General features: G+C 40.6%; 1 protein-coding gene and 1 long non-coding RNA gene across 4 annotated transcripts; one reads left to right on the plus strand and one right to left on the minus strand.

Annotated features, from left to right (window-relative positions):
• The first annotated feature begins 398 nt into the window (after positions 1 to 398).
• Positions 399 to 12,294, plus strand: gucy1b2 (guanylate cyclase 1, soluble, beta 2). 3 transcript variants are annotated; one of them, XR_014535097.1, is made up of 14 exons: positions 399 to 530; positions 816 to 984; positions 1,710 to 1,870; positions 3,244 to 3,343; positions 3,497 to 3,691; positions 3,834 to 3,937; positions 6,200 to 6,416; positions 8,464 to 8,784; positions 8,875 to 9,023; positions 9,977 to 10,123; positions 10,231 to 10,385; positions 10,540 to 10,727; positions 10,828 to 11,275; positions 11,591 to 11,793. XR_014535097.1 is itself a non-coding variant. In XM_083550690.1 (13 exons), exons 1-13 carry the CDS (start codon positions 528 to 530, stop codon positions 12,048 to 12,050), a joined length of 2,160 nt encoding a protein of 719 aa, XP_083406816.1. In that variant the 5' UTR covers positions 399 to 527; the 3' UTR covers positions 12,051 to 12,294. The 3 variants fall into 3 exon arrangements, 2 of the variants coding, with proteins under 2 accessions (XP_083406816.1, XP_083406817.1); XM_083550690.1 differs by lacking the exons at positions 10,828 to 11,275; positions 11,591 to 11,793 and adding an exon at positions 11,800 to 12,294; XM_083550691.1 differs by having other exon boundaries at positions 10,828 to 11,793.
• A 136-nt stretch (positions 12,295 to 12,430) lies between these two features.
• Positions 12,431 to 13,493, minus strand: LOC310731244. The gene is made up of 2 exons (XR_014535120.1): positions 12,894 to 13,493; positions 12,431 to 12,862 (listed from the first exon to the last, which is right to left on the minus strand). It is a non-coding gene; the product is annotated as an uncharacterized lncRNA (long non-coding RNA).
• Between the last annotated feature and the right edge of the window lie 2,219 nt (positions 13,494 to 15,712).

The following is a 15,712-nucleotide window of genomic DNA, read 5'->3' on the forward strand; positions in this document are numbered from 1 at the left end:
AAATTTACAAGAAAAAAGAAGGAAAGATAGATACTTTATTCATATATGAAACAAATTACAGTAGAGCCTAATACCATGGAGGGAGGGAAGGAGGAAAAGAGGGAAGCAAGAAAGACAGAAAAGGATGGATGGATGGATAGATAGAGACAACAGACAACAACTGAAGAGTCAACAGTTGAACATCGAGAGAGAGAGAGCAACTGCAGTGTAAATGCAATTATTAAAATAATTAGAAATATGTAAAATCCTTATTACATTTTCCTTCTCAGAGCAGTAATTAACCATAGCAACCTCTATGAAGTGTGTGTGTGTGTGTGTGTGTGTGTGTGTGTGTGTGTGTGTGTGTGTGTGTGTGTGTGTGTGTGTGTGTGTGTGTGTTGCATGCCCACAACTGAAAGGAGGAGTTTGATTTGCTAATGAAGGGTCCATGTGAAAGTACGTACTTGGCCGCAACGTAAAGCCCATCAGCAGCGTCCATCCTCCCGCCTAGTGACAGTAGCAGCTCCATCCACAACACGACAGTCACAATGGTAAGGACGTTCTAATTGCTAAGTAAATACATATTATTCTGAGTAAAAATGAAAAGCTGTGAACATCATTAGTGTGTCCAGATTATCTATAATACAGTTTATCTATAGTTTGTGTTGTACTTATCATTTTGTTTTATTAAATATGATGACTGGCTCACATTTGGCGAATCAATCATGGAAATATAATTGAAATTAGTAATACTTTGTATGTGTGTGTGATTTATACTATGGTAAATGTATACAGTAGTTTGATTTTGGCCATCCATATTTTCTCTTTCGTGGCAGTACGGCTTCATTAACACATGTTTGAGAACATTAGTGGTCGAGAAGTTTGGAGAAGAGACCTGGGAGCAGCTCCGGTTACTTGCAGAAGTCCAGGACACCTTCATGACCTATGAAATTTATGATGATATCATCACCATTCGCTTGGTAAAGGAGGCATGCAAATTGCTGGGTGAGACGATTTTTTTTTTTATATGGTCCCTACCTCACATTGCTTTCGTGTTTTTTTCCCCCAATCGTCACTGAGGTTTGCAAGAAGCTGTAGTTTCTGCGTAGTCTTTGTTTCTTCAGAAGACGATATCCGTCTGTTTTTTTTTTTTTTCCTTTTTTAAGCTCGTGAACATCATCAGTTTTATACTTGTGTTGTATTCCTACTTAGAAACTCTGTATGAGTTCCAGGGTCAAATGAAACATTGATAAACTCAGACAGAGAAAAAAAAAAAAAAGAAAAAAAAAAAAGGTTTTCAGCTGCTAGTGGGCAGTCTGTGTATGTGCGACGTCCTTGGAGAGGGGTTTTGTTCTGTTTAGAGACACGGCGAGATGGTGTTAACAATGTCCCCTGAGAGCAGTGTGTCACACACGGATGCCATTGTGTGTGGACAAGGACAGGTGTGAACCATTGGACAGGTCTCGCACCTGAGCTCTTGGAAATGATAAACATTGTTACGGGTAGTGAAGTTCAGTTTTCAGTTAAGTTCAGTTAATATGTTCACCAGAAGGTCATGGGTTTAAATCCGAACACGACCAAGCTGCCACTGCTGGGCCCCTAAACAAGGCCCTTAAACCTCAATTGCTCAGCTGAATAACTGAGAAAACTGTAAGTCACTCACTCTGGATGAGAGCGTCTATCAAATGCCTTAAATTGAATTGCCTTGACCCTTGTGTCTTATCTTCCAGATGTTTCTTCAGAGGTGGTGCTGAAGTTATTTGGGGAGTACTTCTTCAGCTTTTGTAAAATGTCAGGCTACGACGACATGCTCCGAACCCTCGGTGGAAATTTGGTGGAGTTCATCGAGAACCTTGATGCCCTCCATAGTTACCTGGCGTTATCTTACGAGGTCTGTCAACGGTCTCCTTTGTCTTAGTGTCTGCTTGATGTAGTGCAAGCTCAAGGCCAGGGCTCCTTGATTATTTCTTTTTTACACCTATTTGAAGTATATAAATGACTTGGTGTTCCAGACGACTTCTGTTTCCTTCTGTTTGACAAACACCTTCATCATTTTTAAAGGGTTATAATAAAGTGAATGGTCAAGGTCAGCACTTGGACGCCTGCCAGCAGTGTGAGAGTCAGACACTCTTTCCATGAACTACTGTACAACTGACTTGTAAAGACAAAGTGAATAATGAAAGTCCAAATCGGAAATGTAAACCCAGGGTAGATCCTGAAGGCATCTACATGAACAACAGCATAACTTGCTCAAAGCAGGAAAGGCTGGCCTATCTAACACTGAACACCAAGAACATCCACTTCCACATTTACTTCCCATTTGCTGTTATAAGAACCTCCAGTTTTCTGGGAAGGTGTTCCACTACATTTTGGAGTGTGATTGTAGAGATTTGTGCTCATTTAAACACAAGAGTGTTAGTAAAGTCAGGTGCTGATGTAGGTGATAAGGTGAGGAGCCCTAGGGTGCGGTCAGTGTTCCAATTCGTCATGTTCAATAGGGTTGAGGTCAGAGTTCTATAGCAGATCATTCAAGATCTTCCACTCCAACCCATATCTTTAACAGAGCTGGCTGTGTGCACTGTCATGCTGGAACGGATTCGGCTGTCCTAGGCTACGTCTACACTTATCCGGATACATTTGAGGACAGTGTTTTCCGTCTAAACTATCGCTTTCAATCGTCCAAGGATGTTCTATACAATTGTGTCCCTCCAATGTGGTGGTCACAGTCAAAGAAAAAAGCACATGTGGCTGGAAAAGTCGGGTTTCCCAATTTTTTTTTTTTTTTCATCTATAGTGCACTTAAAAAGACACAAGAAATGAGAAAAAAACGTTGGTAGCAATAAACAGGACAGAAAGGAAAAATGCATGCTGGGGCGGGGGGGACAAAGAGGGTGCCGGAGCCCAAATCTTAATTAGATTCTTTGAATTCATTTTATGAATGAAGACGAATTACACGGTATTGCATCAGAGCACTGGTGAATTCTCGAATCCGATTGGACGAAAGGCTCCCCAACCAGCAGAACAATGGTGTTCTAAAATGTCATCGTCTCCATTGTAGCAACTAATTCAAAGCGACGAGTGCGAACAAATGAAGGACAAAGGTCAAACATCTGTTTATAGCTAATATGACAAATTAGGATCTCATTTAGTACTATGTAAATGTAACAATGAATGGATAAAAAAAAAAAAATCAGTATGCCCAGGCATGTAATAATAATTATACAATACATAAGGACATTACATTTGTCTATCCTGTTTCCTCAGGAGATGAACGCACCTTCGTTCCGCGTGGAGAGAACAGATGACGATCGGACGCTTCTGCACTATTACTCAGACAGGGAAGGACTCCATCACATAGTGCCTGGTACACACAGTTCCGACAAAACAAGAACTAATTACTGCCAGAGTCTGAGATAAACTGGTGTCTGACCCTACCATTAACCACAGTGGAAAGCTTTGAAAAACACTTTTTTTTCCGCTCTCTTTTGTTTGTTTCCATGGCTACACCTTTACACAGGCATAATCGAAGCGGTGGCGAAGGATTTCTTCGGCAGTGAAGTGACCATGAGCATCCTCGAGCAGCCCGAGGAGGCGGAGCGCACTGGAAAGAAGGAACATGTTATTTTCCTCATGACACAAACAAGTGAAGGGACAAAGGCTGAAGAAGATGAAGGTCGAGAGCAGAGAGAGGTCGGAGCGATGGTTATGTCAGGTAGGGCCGCAAGTCTCGGTAATCGGGCCAGTTTTATTTAAAATAAAGAACCAATATAGTATAGTCCTTTGCTGTAAAATATTAAGCAATTCATATTTTTGTATGAGTGCATGTGTTAATGACAGATTTCTTTTCATCACAGACAGTCTCCTTCCCTCGTTCTGTCCCAGGTACCCGAAGAAATTGTGGATTGATGAGAGAGCTTTCTGCAATGCTTTTCCCTTTCATATCGTATTTGACAAGGATGTGAGGACTTTTATTCATTATACTGTCTATTCATTGCAAAGAACTAATACACCTGATATTTTCAGCCATATGTGTCTCCCCCACAAAAAAAAACAAAAAAAACAGTTACCACTAAATTGGAGGCATGTGAATGACGATGCCTGTGCACAAAACCAGTTCCATGGAGATGTAGTTTATACATTGTGTTGGAAGATCTTTTATTTATAGAACACTGACCTTAAGCCTTTCAATCATCTTTGGGATGAATTGGAACGCTGACTGCACCCCAGACCTCCTCACCTACATCATTACCTCACTTTACTAACTGTGGATGAATAAGCAAAAATCTCCACAAGTACACTCGAAAATCTAGTGCAGGGGTGTCAAACTCAGGCATGGTTTATATTTGGCCCGCGAGGTCATATCAAATGTGTATTAGTGCTGGCCAGCCAGTATATAGTGCATACACCGCTAATACTACAAATCCCAGAATGCTTTATTAGTCATTCAACTCGCCGTACTCAGCGATGAATTTACCCGCCGATTTGCCGACTTTGAAGCCCAGAAATGCAGATTTGAACTGCTCAGTAATCTGTTTGTGGTTGACGTGGAACGCGCACCAACCAACCTTCAAATAGAGTGGATTAAACTCCAGTTTAAAGACACGATCAAGTCAAAGTACGACTCTGTGTGTGCTGCACACTTTCCATGTTTCCTCCCCGACACACTGCTCCAACTCCGTGCCCGAACTGCTCAAACGCTCTCTATGTTCGGCATCTTAGATCTTTGTGAGAAAATGTTCTCCTTGATGAAGATGAACAAAACCCCACTCGGGAGTCGTCTCACTAATGAACATATTCACTCAATCCTGAGGATTTCCTCATCTCAGAGCCTAAACCCCAGACATTTATGCACTTGCATATGAACTGAGCTTGAATGAATGTTGTCTTTATGCACTTTTTCTATTTCAAGGCATGGACTGTTAATGGTTGAAGGATTGCTTTTTTTAATTGAAGGAAATTATTATTATTTTTGGTTGTTTTGATGTTGGCCTGTGAAAAAGGTTTTTCATTAAAAAGGACTTTGAAAGGCTACAGATAGAGAGAGACATAATAAGAAACGAATACCACTGATGTGTGTTTTATTTCGAATTTAATTTCTCATGTGTTTATAATATTAAGCTTTGGTTGTTCCAAATTCAATGTTTATGCAAAACTAAAGTTTGTTTCCATATGAAAAGGTTCAACATTACACATCTGGAGAGACAGAAAACATGCACAATTGCAGTCAATTTTGGCCAGCGACTTCGTCCCAGTTTTTAATTTTGGCCCACTGTGAATTTGAGTTTGACACCCCTGATCTAATGGAACATCTTCTCAGAAAAGTTTCTTAGAGGTTATTATGACAGCAAATGTATGAATGGGATGTTAAAAAAAAATCACACAAATATATATTGTGAGGGTTTGTAAAGTCAGGTACAGATGTCTCATGAGGAGGCCTGAGGTGGGACGTTTCAATTCATCCCGAAAGTGTTCAATAGGGTTAAGGTCAAAACATTATACCAGGCCACTCAAGATCTTCCATTCAACCCATGGAAAGAATATTTCTACAGAACTGGCTTTGTTTACAAGAGCTTTGTTTTGCTGAAAGAGCTTTGGGTCTTTCAGTTCAAAGACATCCAATACACTTGTGTGCCTCGAACATTGTGGTAAAAGTTTGGGAATAAACCACATATGGATGTGAAAGTCAGGTATTCCAATACTTTTGTCCTTATACTGTACTGTATGTGTTTTTGTTAATTGAGGATCATTAGTTGAGATTTATGCCACTGTATACATATTACATACAGTACAAATCAGCATAGAGTTTATTCATACAGTTATGTAAAGGAAGACAGATGTATAGTTAATACATTGTGTAAATATATATATATTTTGTAAAGAATTTGGAACAATTCAGATACAAAGTACCTACCTACCCACCTACCTACCCATCTACCCACCTACCTACCGACCGACTGACCGATCTATCTATCATTTAATTCATTAATTACAGTGGAACCCCAGGGTACAACATGAATTCGTTTCGAAAAACCGCTATGCTCGGACTCACATATTCTCGTAATACAGGATGCATTCACCGGGGTTCCATTGTAACAAGAATATATAATCAATTTCTCTGGCCCACAAACAAATTAAGTGTAGAACCACTATATTTCAGTCATTTACTACAGAAATGAAAAGGTTGCTGGAAATGCCAAATGTACTGTGTGTGTCTTTGCAGCTGATTGTAAAACAGACTGGTGTGAACATACAGAAGTTTGTGCCAGGGCTGCAAAAGGCAGGCATCCGTCTGGATGAATACTTCAGCGTGGTCCATCCTGAAGTAACCCTTAACATGTACAGCATCAAAAAGTTCATCAATAGCCAGTTTGTACTGAAGACTAAGCGGGAGATGCTTCCGGAAAGGTTTCAAAACCAGTCCATGCTCAAATTACGAGGTATTATTCTACATTTACATTTGCGCCATTTTTGTCCAAAAGTGCTTTGAGTCTCTAGCAATGAATAAATCTACACTGGTACGCTAGATTAAAAACTTAAGATAAATCAGACTACAACTCTGTTGAATTTGTAAAAACAACGCAAACTTGGAAAGTGCAAGTTTAAGTGATTCAGGAAGAGGTAAGTCTTCAACCGCCACTTGAAGACAGCCAGGGACTGTAGGGGAAGTTCATTCCACCACCTCGGTGCCAGAACAGAGTAGAGCCTTGAGGTGTACCTACCTCTTACTCTGAGAGAAGGTGGTACCAGTGGAGCAGTGCTGGAGGATCTCAGACAGCGTGGAACAGTGCGAGATGTGATGAGGTTTCTGAGGTAATATGGTGCTGGTCCATTTTTGGCCTTGTAGTCAAGCGCCAGTGTTTTGAATCTGATACGTGCAGTATACAATTTTCACTTCAATTATTGATTCGGCGCTTTTGCTTGATTCAGTTTAGTCAATCATGCAGCAAAAAAATGAAAGGAAGAACGAACGACACTCATTTGGGGGACTCGGAATCTCTAAGAATCAGGAATTAACAAGCAAATCCGAAGAGTAGAAAGTGAAAAGGGTTGTATACTGTATCAAAAAAGAATAACATAGATAATCTGGTATACTTTTTCCAGGGAAGGCTGAGATCCTGGGACGTGTCCTGTATGGGACACTGGTCTAGCCCACTGCACCTTGCTTAGATACATTCATTTTTTATCTGTATAGTGCAATGGACATTGTCTCAAAGCAGCTTCACACAGATAAAGCAGTTATAGAAGAATGTATACATTTGTTCCTTATAATTGTAGTGAGTAAGCCAGTGGAGACTGTGGCAAGGAAAAACTCCCTAAAATGGTATGAGGAGGAAACCTTGAGAGTTTTTGGGAGATGGTGTAAAAACCCTCATGGACAAAAGAAATCCACATAAACAGTAACTGTGGTGAGAAATCACTAACACAGCATAATGTTAGATCCTTGGATAGCTTTGTGGTTGGTATACACTTCTGCATGTGTGTCCAATGTGCAGGCATTAACTTGAAAAAAACAACAACAACAAACACTCAGCTTTATTAAGCTTTGGAGCATTTCTTTAAACTACTTGCTCAACCTCCACATCATGTGGTCACCTGTAATTGCAATTTCTCGTTGCTTTGATCAAATTGCGAATGGTGTATTAATTTAATGGATTGATTATCAGTTATCAGTCTCAACCCCCAAAAACATCTCGGCATCAGTTCGCCGCAAAATGGATAAACCAGTTGTCATAGTCTGTCAAGATTAAATTTAAAAAGAATCAATGAATCTTGAATGGCACCAATGAAAGCGAGTGAACGGCATCAAGATCAACCAATGATTAACTAGTTCTCTAAAAAAGGTCAAAGGTAAATCTTGTGAACGTAGCGACAAAAACACAGAATTACCATTTCTAAAAATGGATGAACAACCAGAAAACGAAATCGACACTACTGTACAGTAAAAGTGGGAATCCTGTCCGGTGTCTTGCGATCAATCAAAATCAAATAAATCCATTTTTGCTGTTGAAATTCAGATGCCATACAGAAGAACTTCATCCTTGTGCATTTTTCAGTCGTTGTAATCCAAACCGTAGGCAATACCGAAACCATGCGCCGTCATACTGACAACATTTTTGGACGATCTTGATTGTGAACAATGACAAAATTACAGGCTTTGGCAAGAAATCCAATGTGTGCTGCTTTTTGTACTAATTGTTTTAAGAATTCAAGGATGATTCAAATGCTCCAAAGCAACTGAGAAAAACCGTAAGATGGTCATAAAATTGGTGCGTTTAACCAATTACAGCATTGTAAGTTTAACTACCTTTTATTACGTATATGTCATGCATTAGAGCTTGAAGCTTAAGGGCCTTGCTCAATGACCCAGGAGTGGGCCCTGGTGGAGCTGGGTTTTGAACTCACAATCTTCTGATCAAAAAACCAACATCTTTCTTGGTCATAAACATTGACTAATAGGGTAATGGGGCATTATTTGCATTTTAGGCCAGATGGTGTGGATGGAGCCGCTGCAATGTATGGTGTATCTCTGCTCTCCAAAGCTGCGCAGTCTGCAGGAACTGGAGGAACGCGGCCTGCACTTGGCCGACATCGCTCAGCACGACACCACGCGTGACCTCATCCTGCTCAACCAGCAGAGGCTGGCGGAGATCGAGCTCTCCAACCAGCTCGAGCGTAAGAAGGAGGAGCTCCGCATTCTCTCTCGCCACTTGGAAATTGAAAAGAAGAAGACCGAGACACTGCTGTATGCCATGCTGCCACGTCATGTCGCTAACCAGCTCAAAGAGGGCAAGAAGGTGGAGTCAGGTAAAGGACAATTGGTCAATCTTTAGCACAACTCATTGCCATTTAAAGCTCAGAATGCATGCATTTTTTTTTTGCTTGCCGTCACATCAGGCGACTTCAAGGTGTGCACTATTCTCTTCAGCGACGTGGTCACCTTCACAAACATCTGCGCGGCTTGCGAGCCCATCCAGATCGTCAACATGCTTAATGCCATGTACTCCAAGTTCGACCGCCTCACAAATGTTCACGATGTCTACAAGGTAAGATGAATAACTCAATCATTCATCATTTTGCTTCAACATACTTAGGAGCAGTCACGAGTAATTGTTTGCCAAAGGAAACTAAAAAATACCTAATACCTAGTGTATTAGGATCACCATGCGAGAAATGATGTAATCATTTAATGCAGTGGAGGGCCATACATTTCAAACCTAGGCCTTCAGTGGTGTCAAGCCTGAATCAATCCTACTCTTAATACCATCATGATGACACCACGGTTGGCAGTATGACAGAGTGCTGCATGTCATAAAGCAAGAAAAACCCAGTTACTCAAATCAACAAATCTCCTTTCACTACAGCCACAGCTGCACCACCCACATCTTTAGCAGTAGCATCAATATTAACCTCATAAAGTGACCCCACGCATTTTTGTAGTACCTTTAAGGTGTCCGACCACGAAAGCCTATTACGAAAGGTATTCTTTCAGCTTCTTCCGTTAGGGGTCGCCACAGCGGACCATCCGCATGTTTGATTTGGCACGTTTTTACGCTGGATGCCCTTCCTAACGCAACCCTCCCTATTTATCCGGGCTTGGGACCGGCACTAAGGCTGGTGCAACCCTAACGGCTGGGGTTGGTTCCCTGACCGGGGATCAAACCCGGGTCACAGCAGTGAGAGTGCCGCATCCTAACCACTTGACCACCAGGAAACCTTCCCAGGGACCTGAAATGAGGTCAAATTATGTTTTTGGGCAAATTCTACAGGGAAGAAAAAACCCAAAATTATAAATAGGTTTAAAAAAAAAACGCTCAACAACTGAACTGTTGAACCGTTTTGGCTGACCTTTCCTCATGATGTCCAGGTTTCCTTGATAAGTCTGTCTTGTAAATGTCCTTGTAAGTGTAAATATGTTTTGGATAGAAGTTAACCAGTGATTGCATTTTTATTTCAGTAGTCTGCTGCCTTTTCCCTGAAATCATGTGCTCCGTTGCAGGTGGAGACGATTGGCGATGCTTACATGGTGGTTGGTGGTGTGCCCATTCCCAAGGACACACACGCTGAGCGCGTGGCAAATTTTGCCTTGGGTATGAGGATTGCTGCCAGGGAGGTGAACAACCCTATCACAGACCAGCCAATACAGGTGCTAGAGCTTATCTGTGTTTTGCTGTGGTCACGGGGGAGATTTTGCAGCTGTGTTTATCGATGTTTTTCAAAAATCCACATGCCACATTTCTGTTTGTGTTTCAGATCAGAGTAGGTCTACACACTGGGCCTGTGCTGGCCGGTGTCGTAGGGGACAAAATGCCCCGCTATTGTCTGTTCGGTGACACGGTCAATACGGCATCCCGAATGGAGAGTCATGGAGTCCCTGACCATATACACATGAGTCCGTTCACCTACAGGTACCATATGAGTCTAAATCCACCAAAAAAAGACCAAAACCAAATCCACCATGATGAATGTGTGACTGTTTCTACTACAGGTTTGATACAGTGTCCGTAATGCCATGTCTTACCCATAATCTGGATGTGTTTGTCTTTTTAAACATCTTGAAAGTGTCCTTAAGGACAAGCAGTTTAAGATCCATGAAAGAGGTGAGATTCAGGTGAAAGGCAAGGGCCTGATGACGACCTACTTCCTGCTTCAGAACCTAGAACTGTCCGAGGAGCAGATCATGGGAATTGGGGAAGACGCCTCTTGTTTGTACAGAGATGACCGTAAAGAGTTGATGCAAGCGACAGAGGGTATGTTTTTTTTGTTTCCGCCATCAGTGATACTGTGGTGTGAAAAAGTGTTTCCTGATTTCTTATTTTTGTGCACATTTTTCACACTTTAATGTTTCAGATCATCAAACATCAAGCAAGTTATCGCAAACGCCTGATTGCAGTTGTTGCTGCTAAGGGCGGCCCAACCAGTTATTAGGTTTAGGGGGAAACACTTTTTCACACAAGGCCATGTAGTTTTGAATTTTGTTTTCCCTCAATAATAAACCCTTTATTTAAAAACTGCATGTTGTGTTCACTTGTGTTATCTTTCACTAATATTTAAATTAGTTTGATGATCTGAAACATTAAAGTGTGAATAACATGCAAAAAAAAAAGAAGAAATCAGGAAGGGGTCAAACACTTTTTTACACCACTGTATATATGCCATTTTTGTATTGCTATAGTGATTTCTATATTTGGGAATTTCCAGATCTCCTGGGAATTTCATACACAGCAGAGTTTACACTGAATGGCAGGAAGAGCAAAAAACTTCCACTGAGTGGAGGGTGTGCAGATTCAAACACCTAGTTAATGAGATGTTGATGGGAATATGGTAGCTCTGGGTCATTGAACGGAAAGTCAGGGGTCAAACATGGGTATCACCAAGCTGCCACTTTTTGGGCCACTGAGCAAGTCCCTTAAAAATCAGTGCGCCAGGCCCAATGTATCATGGCTGACCCTGAGCTCTGACCCCAGATTTCTAACGTTGCTGGGATATGCCAAGAAAAATTTCACTGTGCTCTAGCCACTTGCTGCTCCTCCGGTTCTGGTGCTAGGGGGTTATCCCAACAGAGACGTGGTGGGGGGAACTCAGCTTTGCATGTTACTACCTTGTTTACTAGTAAGTAAGTCTGAGGAATATTCCCTTGGTTTCTTTAGCCACCTAAATACACACATATGTTACTGAGAGAAATGTCCAATGGTGTTTATCTTTATAAATCTTTAATTTATAAGAATGTGGGATGGTCAAGACTTTGGCTTGCACATCATTTATAATGGTACAAATTGGGGTCATTCACCTGAAATCTTTGCAAGTTCCCTTTGTCACCAGATAAAGCAAAAGAAGTGGAAGAAGTGAGGAACTCTCCTACCAAAGTGCAAAGCAGCAGCTCCTCCCCCAGTCTTTCTTCTGATGAGCCTTCACCCCTTCCTGTCATGGATGACACTTCGCCATATTTCATTGCGGCCGACTCTCCTCAACATGATGTACTTCATTACATGCCTGATTACTCTGAACCCATAGAGAACAGCCTTCATTCTGAAAATGTGAACATCAACTCTCGTCTCTGCATACTTCTTTAAATGTGGGTACACACAACCTTCATATAAGTATGAATTGTGCAAATATAACATATCCAATAGGGGCTTTAGAACAGATTATTATACAACCCCAGAGTTCTGAGAGTTTGGACACTGTGTAAAATGAAAATTAAACAAACCACAATGCAATGTTTTGCAAATCTCATAAACCCGAACTTTATTCAGACAAGAACAACAAATAAAAGCATATCAAATGTTTAAATTGAGAGAAAAAAAATGTGATGGCTGTAACATGTCTCAAAAAAAGTTGGGATGGGGCAACTAAAGTATGGGAAAAAGTGTTATTAAAAATTACACATCAGGACAGTGAGAATATAAATGATTTGGTAGAAATTGTGTATCTTAAAAAGGCATAGGCTCTCAGAAGTAAAAATGGGCAGAGCTTCAAAAATCTACAAAAGTCCGTATTTGAAAATCGTTCCACAATTTTTAGACAATGTTCCTCAACATAAAATTGCACAACAAATGCTTCCATCCAGAAAACATCTATTTCAAGGAAGGCCTTGCTTACTGAATATTGCATCTATTACAATAGCATGACTTCATAGTAGATGAGTCAGGATGGAACTGGTCTGCCTGCAGTCTAGACCTTTTTACAGTTAAAAAAAAACATTTGGCACATTGTAAAAAGAAAAACACAACAAAGTAAACCCAGAACTGTTGAGTTTGTAGAATCCTGTATCAGACACCTATGGGACAACATTCCTCTCCCAAAATTTCAGCAATTGGTCTCTTTAGTTCCCAGATGTATATGGACAGATGATGTGATGCTTCAAAAATGACCGTATTTTTTCCTTTAAAATGGTTTACATTCTCAGTTTCAACATTTGTTTACGAGATTTACAAATCATTGCATTCTGTTTTTATTCACATTGTACGTAGTATCCCAACTTCTTTAGAATGGGGGTTGTACTTTTATAGGTAGCAATAAACAGAAAGGATCAGTGCAGATATTTGCCAGAAATCCCTGACTGACAAAGCAAAAGACCTTTGACACTAATATTATATCGAAATGAGAGCTACCTCTGCTACATGTACGTTTGTAGAAATCATTGCTCTTTAGTGGTCTTATTGGTGCGGGTTGTGTGTTACCATAGGTTTGCTTGACTTTATCAAACATCTGCATAAATATCTTTTACTATATTTGAATTTTTATTTATTTAAGACCACTTTATAAAAATGTCACATTGTTACTCTTGAATTATTCATTAAAGCCGACCTATATTGTACGCTCATTTTCTGCAATCACAGCACACATGTTTTGCTAGCAAAGTGCTAAATGACGTCAAGCAGCATTTGCCTTCCATCCGTGGTCCTGTACCTGATCACTACTATATGGACAAAATTATCAACACAAACTTGGAAATCGTCTCTACACTAGGAGACCCAAACGTGTTCCAGCATGACAATTCACCTGAGCACAAAGCCAGCCATTGAAAGAGTGAATGGGAACTAAATGTGGAATTGGAAGTTAAAAAGGCACATAGAATTCTTATGGGCAGGCGTGCAGTACGGACTTGTCCATCGTTCAAAAAAAGGAAACAAGATACATTCATGTTGCCTTTCTTTAAGAAAGAAACGTACGAGTTAAAAAAAAAAAAAAAAAAAAACACCAATTGTGAAAAAAAGTGTCAGGTATTTGCATACATATATTTGAAACTGTTCTGTGTAAGGTGATTAATTCCAGGGCATATCTAGGATCATTACCTTCATACTAGTCAATTGTTGGTTCATATACAAGCAATTCTACTCATATAACTGCATTGTTTATTATAATTAAAAGATACTGAGGTCCTGTGAAGATTTGCATTTCGTATAATAATCCGAAACAATAAACTAGCAGAACGATACCGCAAATGTGTCCAGCAGGGAAATTTATTTCCATGGCCGTTACCATGCAGTAGTTCCTGACTAGTGAATTCGATACCTTGTTTCTGTACAGCTGCAATCAATGTGAGCACCAAACCGTCTGTGAGTTTGGGGGAAAATTTAGATGGACGTAGAATTACTCTCAGATTGGCTACGGCAGCTCTCTGAGCAGACAGGAGGCCTCAGGCCACGCTTCATTTGCACCTGTTTTCTCCCGACACGCGACACGGTGTGAAAACTCAAACCCCAGCACACGGTACTAATCACTCTCTGGAGAAATCATCCACATGCCCTGGAGTTGTTGGGGTTTTTTTGTTTGTTTTTTTCAAAATGGAAATCAGATGTGGCTAATACAAACATCAGCTAGGCTAGTAGCTAACAGCCGTTAACCCTGCGGTGCTCCAAACAGACATCTAGGACTTTTGGAACTTTTGAGAGAGCGGATAGATCTTACATGCACCTTTAGGGCACAGCACATTTTTTTTATGTGATTGATGCTTACTTTAAATATAGTCCATAGAGAGAATACACCAAAAACCCGACTTTTTCAGCCCAATGTGGTTCTTTTCCAAACTGTTCCACAAACTTGGAGGTAAACAATACATTTTATAGGATGAAATCTTCCCCTGTGCATAAAGAAAGCTCTATGAAGGTTTGGATTGAAGTGGAAGATCTTGAGTGGCCTGCTATAGAGCTTTACCTCAACCATTGAAGATAATGAATTGGAGGAATGGGGGGTGCTGAAAGAGCGAACAGGGACTAGGCACATAGGAATCTTAAGACAGGTGTCCACAAACGTTTGTTCATAGAACCTGGTTTATTTTTGCTAATATGAAAGATATCAAAAGCTAAACAAATTCCTGTTTTAATATAATACGGTCGACCCTTCGATAATTCGAGGGGTCTCATTTGAAAAGTTGCGGATCGTCTTAAAATTCGCGGGATTCCGCAGGAATACGATTTGAAACATTTAAAACTATTTTTCACTCTCAAATTTAATAAGTCTTTTTTTAAAACACATTATTGCATTAAAGTAACGATGTCTAGATCAGCGGTCCCCAACCTTTTTTTGCGCCAAGGACCGGTTTCATGTCGACAATATTTGCACGGAACGGCCTTTAAGGTGTGGCGGATAAATACAACAAAATAAAATGATACGACCATAAAAACGGGTATTTTCTAAATATAATAATAAACGTGAATCCACTGTATTGTTTTTTGTTTATTTTGCGAGTTTGGGGGGTTGAATTTAGCAGTAATGTATTATGTGTTAGCGGCCGGAGCCCCTTTAAGAAGGTAGCGGATGGAGGGAAGACCATTTTTATGGTAATTTTCCCCAAAAAAACCCATCAGAATTATAGAAATAATGTAAGTTATGTATTCTTTCTGGGCGGCCCGGGAACCAATTGACAACCAGGTGGTTGGGGACCACTGGTCTAGAAGAATTCACTAAGGTACCATAGGGGCTGCGGGGGGTTCGGAACTCGCGGAGGGTCTTAGAATGTAACCCCTGCGAAATCCGTGGGACCACTGTATTGTGACTATCGGACAAATATTTTCCTAGTTGGACAAGTTCGATCCTGCCGATTTGTCCAGTTGGGTTCTTTTTTTTGTTTTCCCGAAGGTACGTGGCCCACCACCATGTTGTCGTTTCTGGCTAGTGAAGTCCAACCTGAAGCTTTCCTGTTTTTGTGCAAGCATTGGAACATTTTCATTACACTTTCATCAACGAGCACATGCCATGAAGGGCGTTGGAGAGTTTTTGAATAATACAT

Source organism: Silurus aristotelis, assembly GCF_946808225.1.
Source record: "Silurus aristotelis genome assembly, chromosome: 9".
NCBI classification, from domain to species: Eukaryota; Metazoa; Chordata; class Actinopteri; order Siluriformes; family Siluridae; genus Silurus; species Silurus aristotelis.

Bases quoted from the DNA above. Each gene is read 5' to 3' on its own strand.
- gucy1b2 (XM_083550690.1), top strand. The intron at 985-1,709 runs GTGAGACGATTT...CTTATCTTCCAG, and splicing joins GGAGGCATGCAAATTGCTGG to ATGTTTCTTCAGAGGTGGTG. The intron at 3,938-6,199 runs GTGAGGACTTTT...GTGTCTTTGCAG, and splicing joins ATATCGTATTTGACAAGGAT to CTGATTGTAAAACAGACTGG.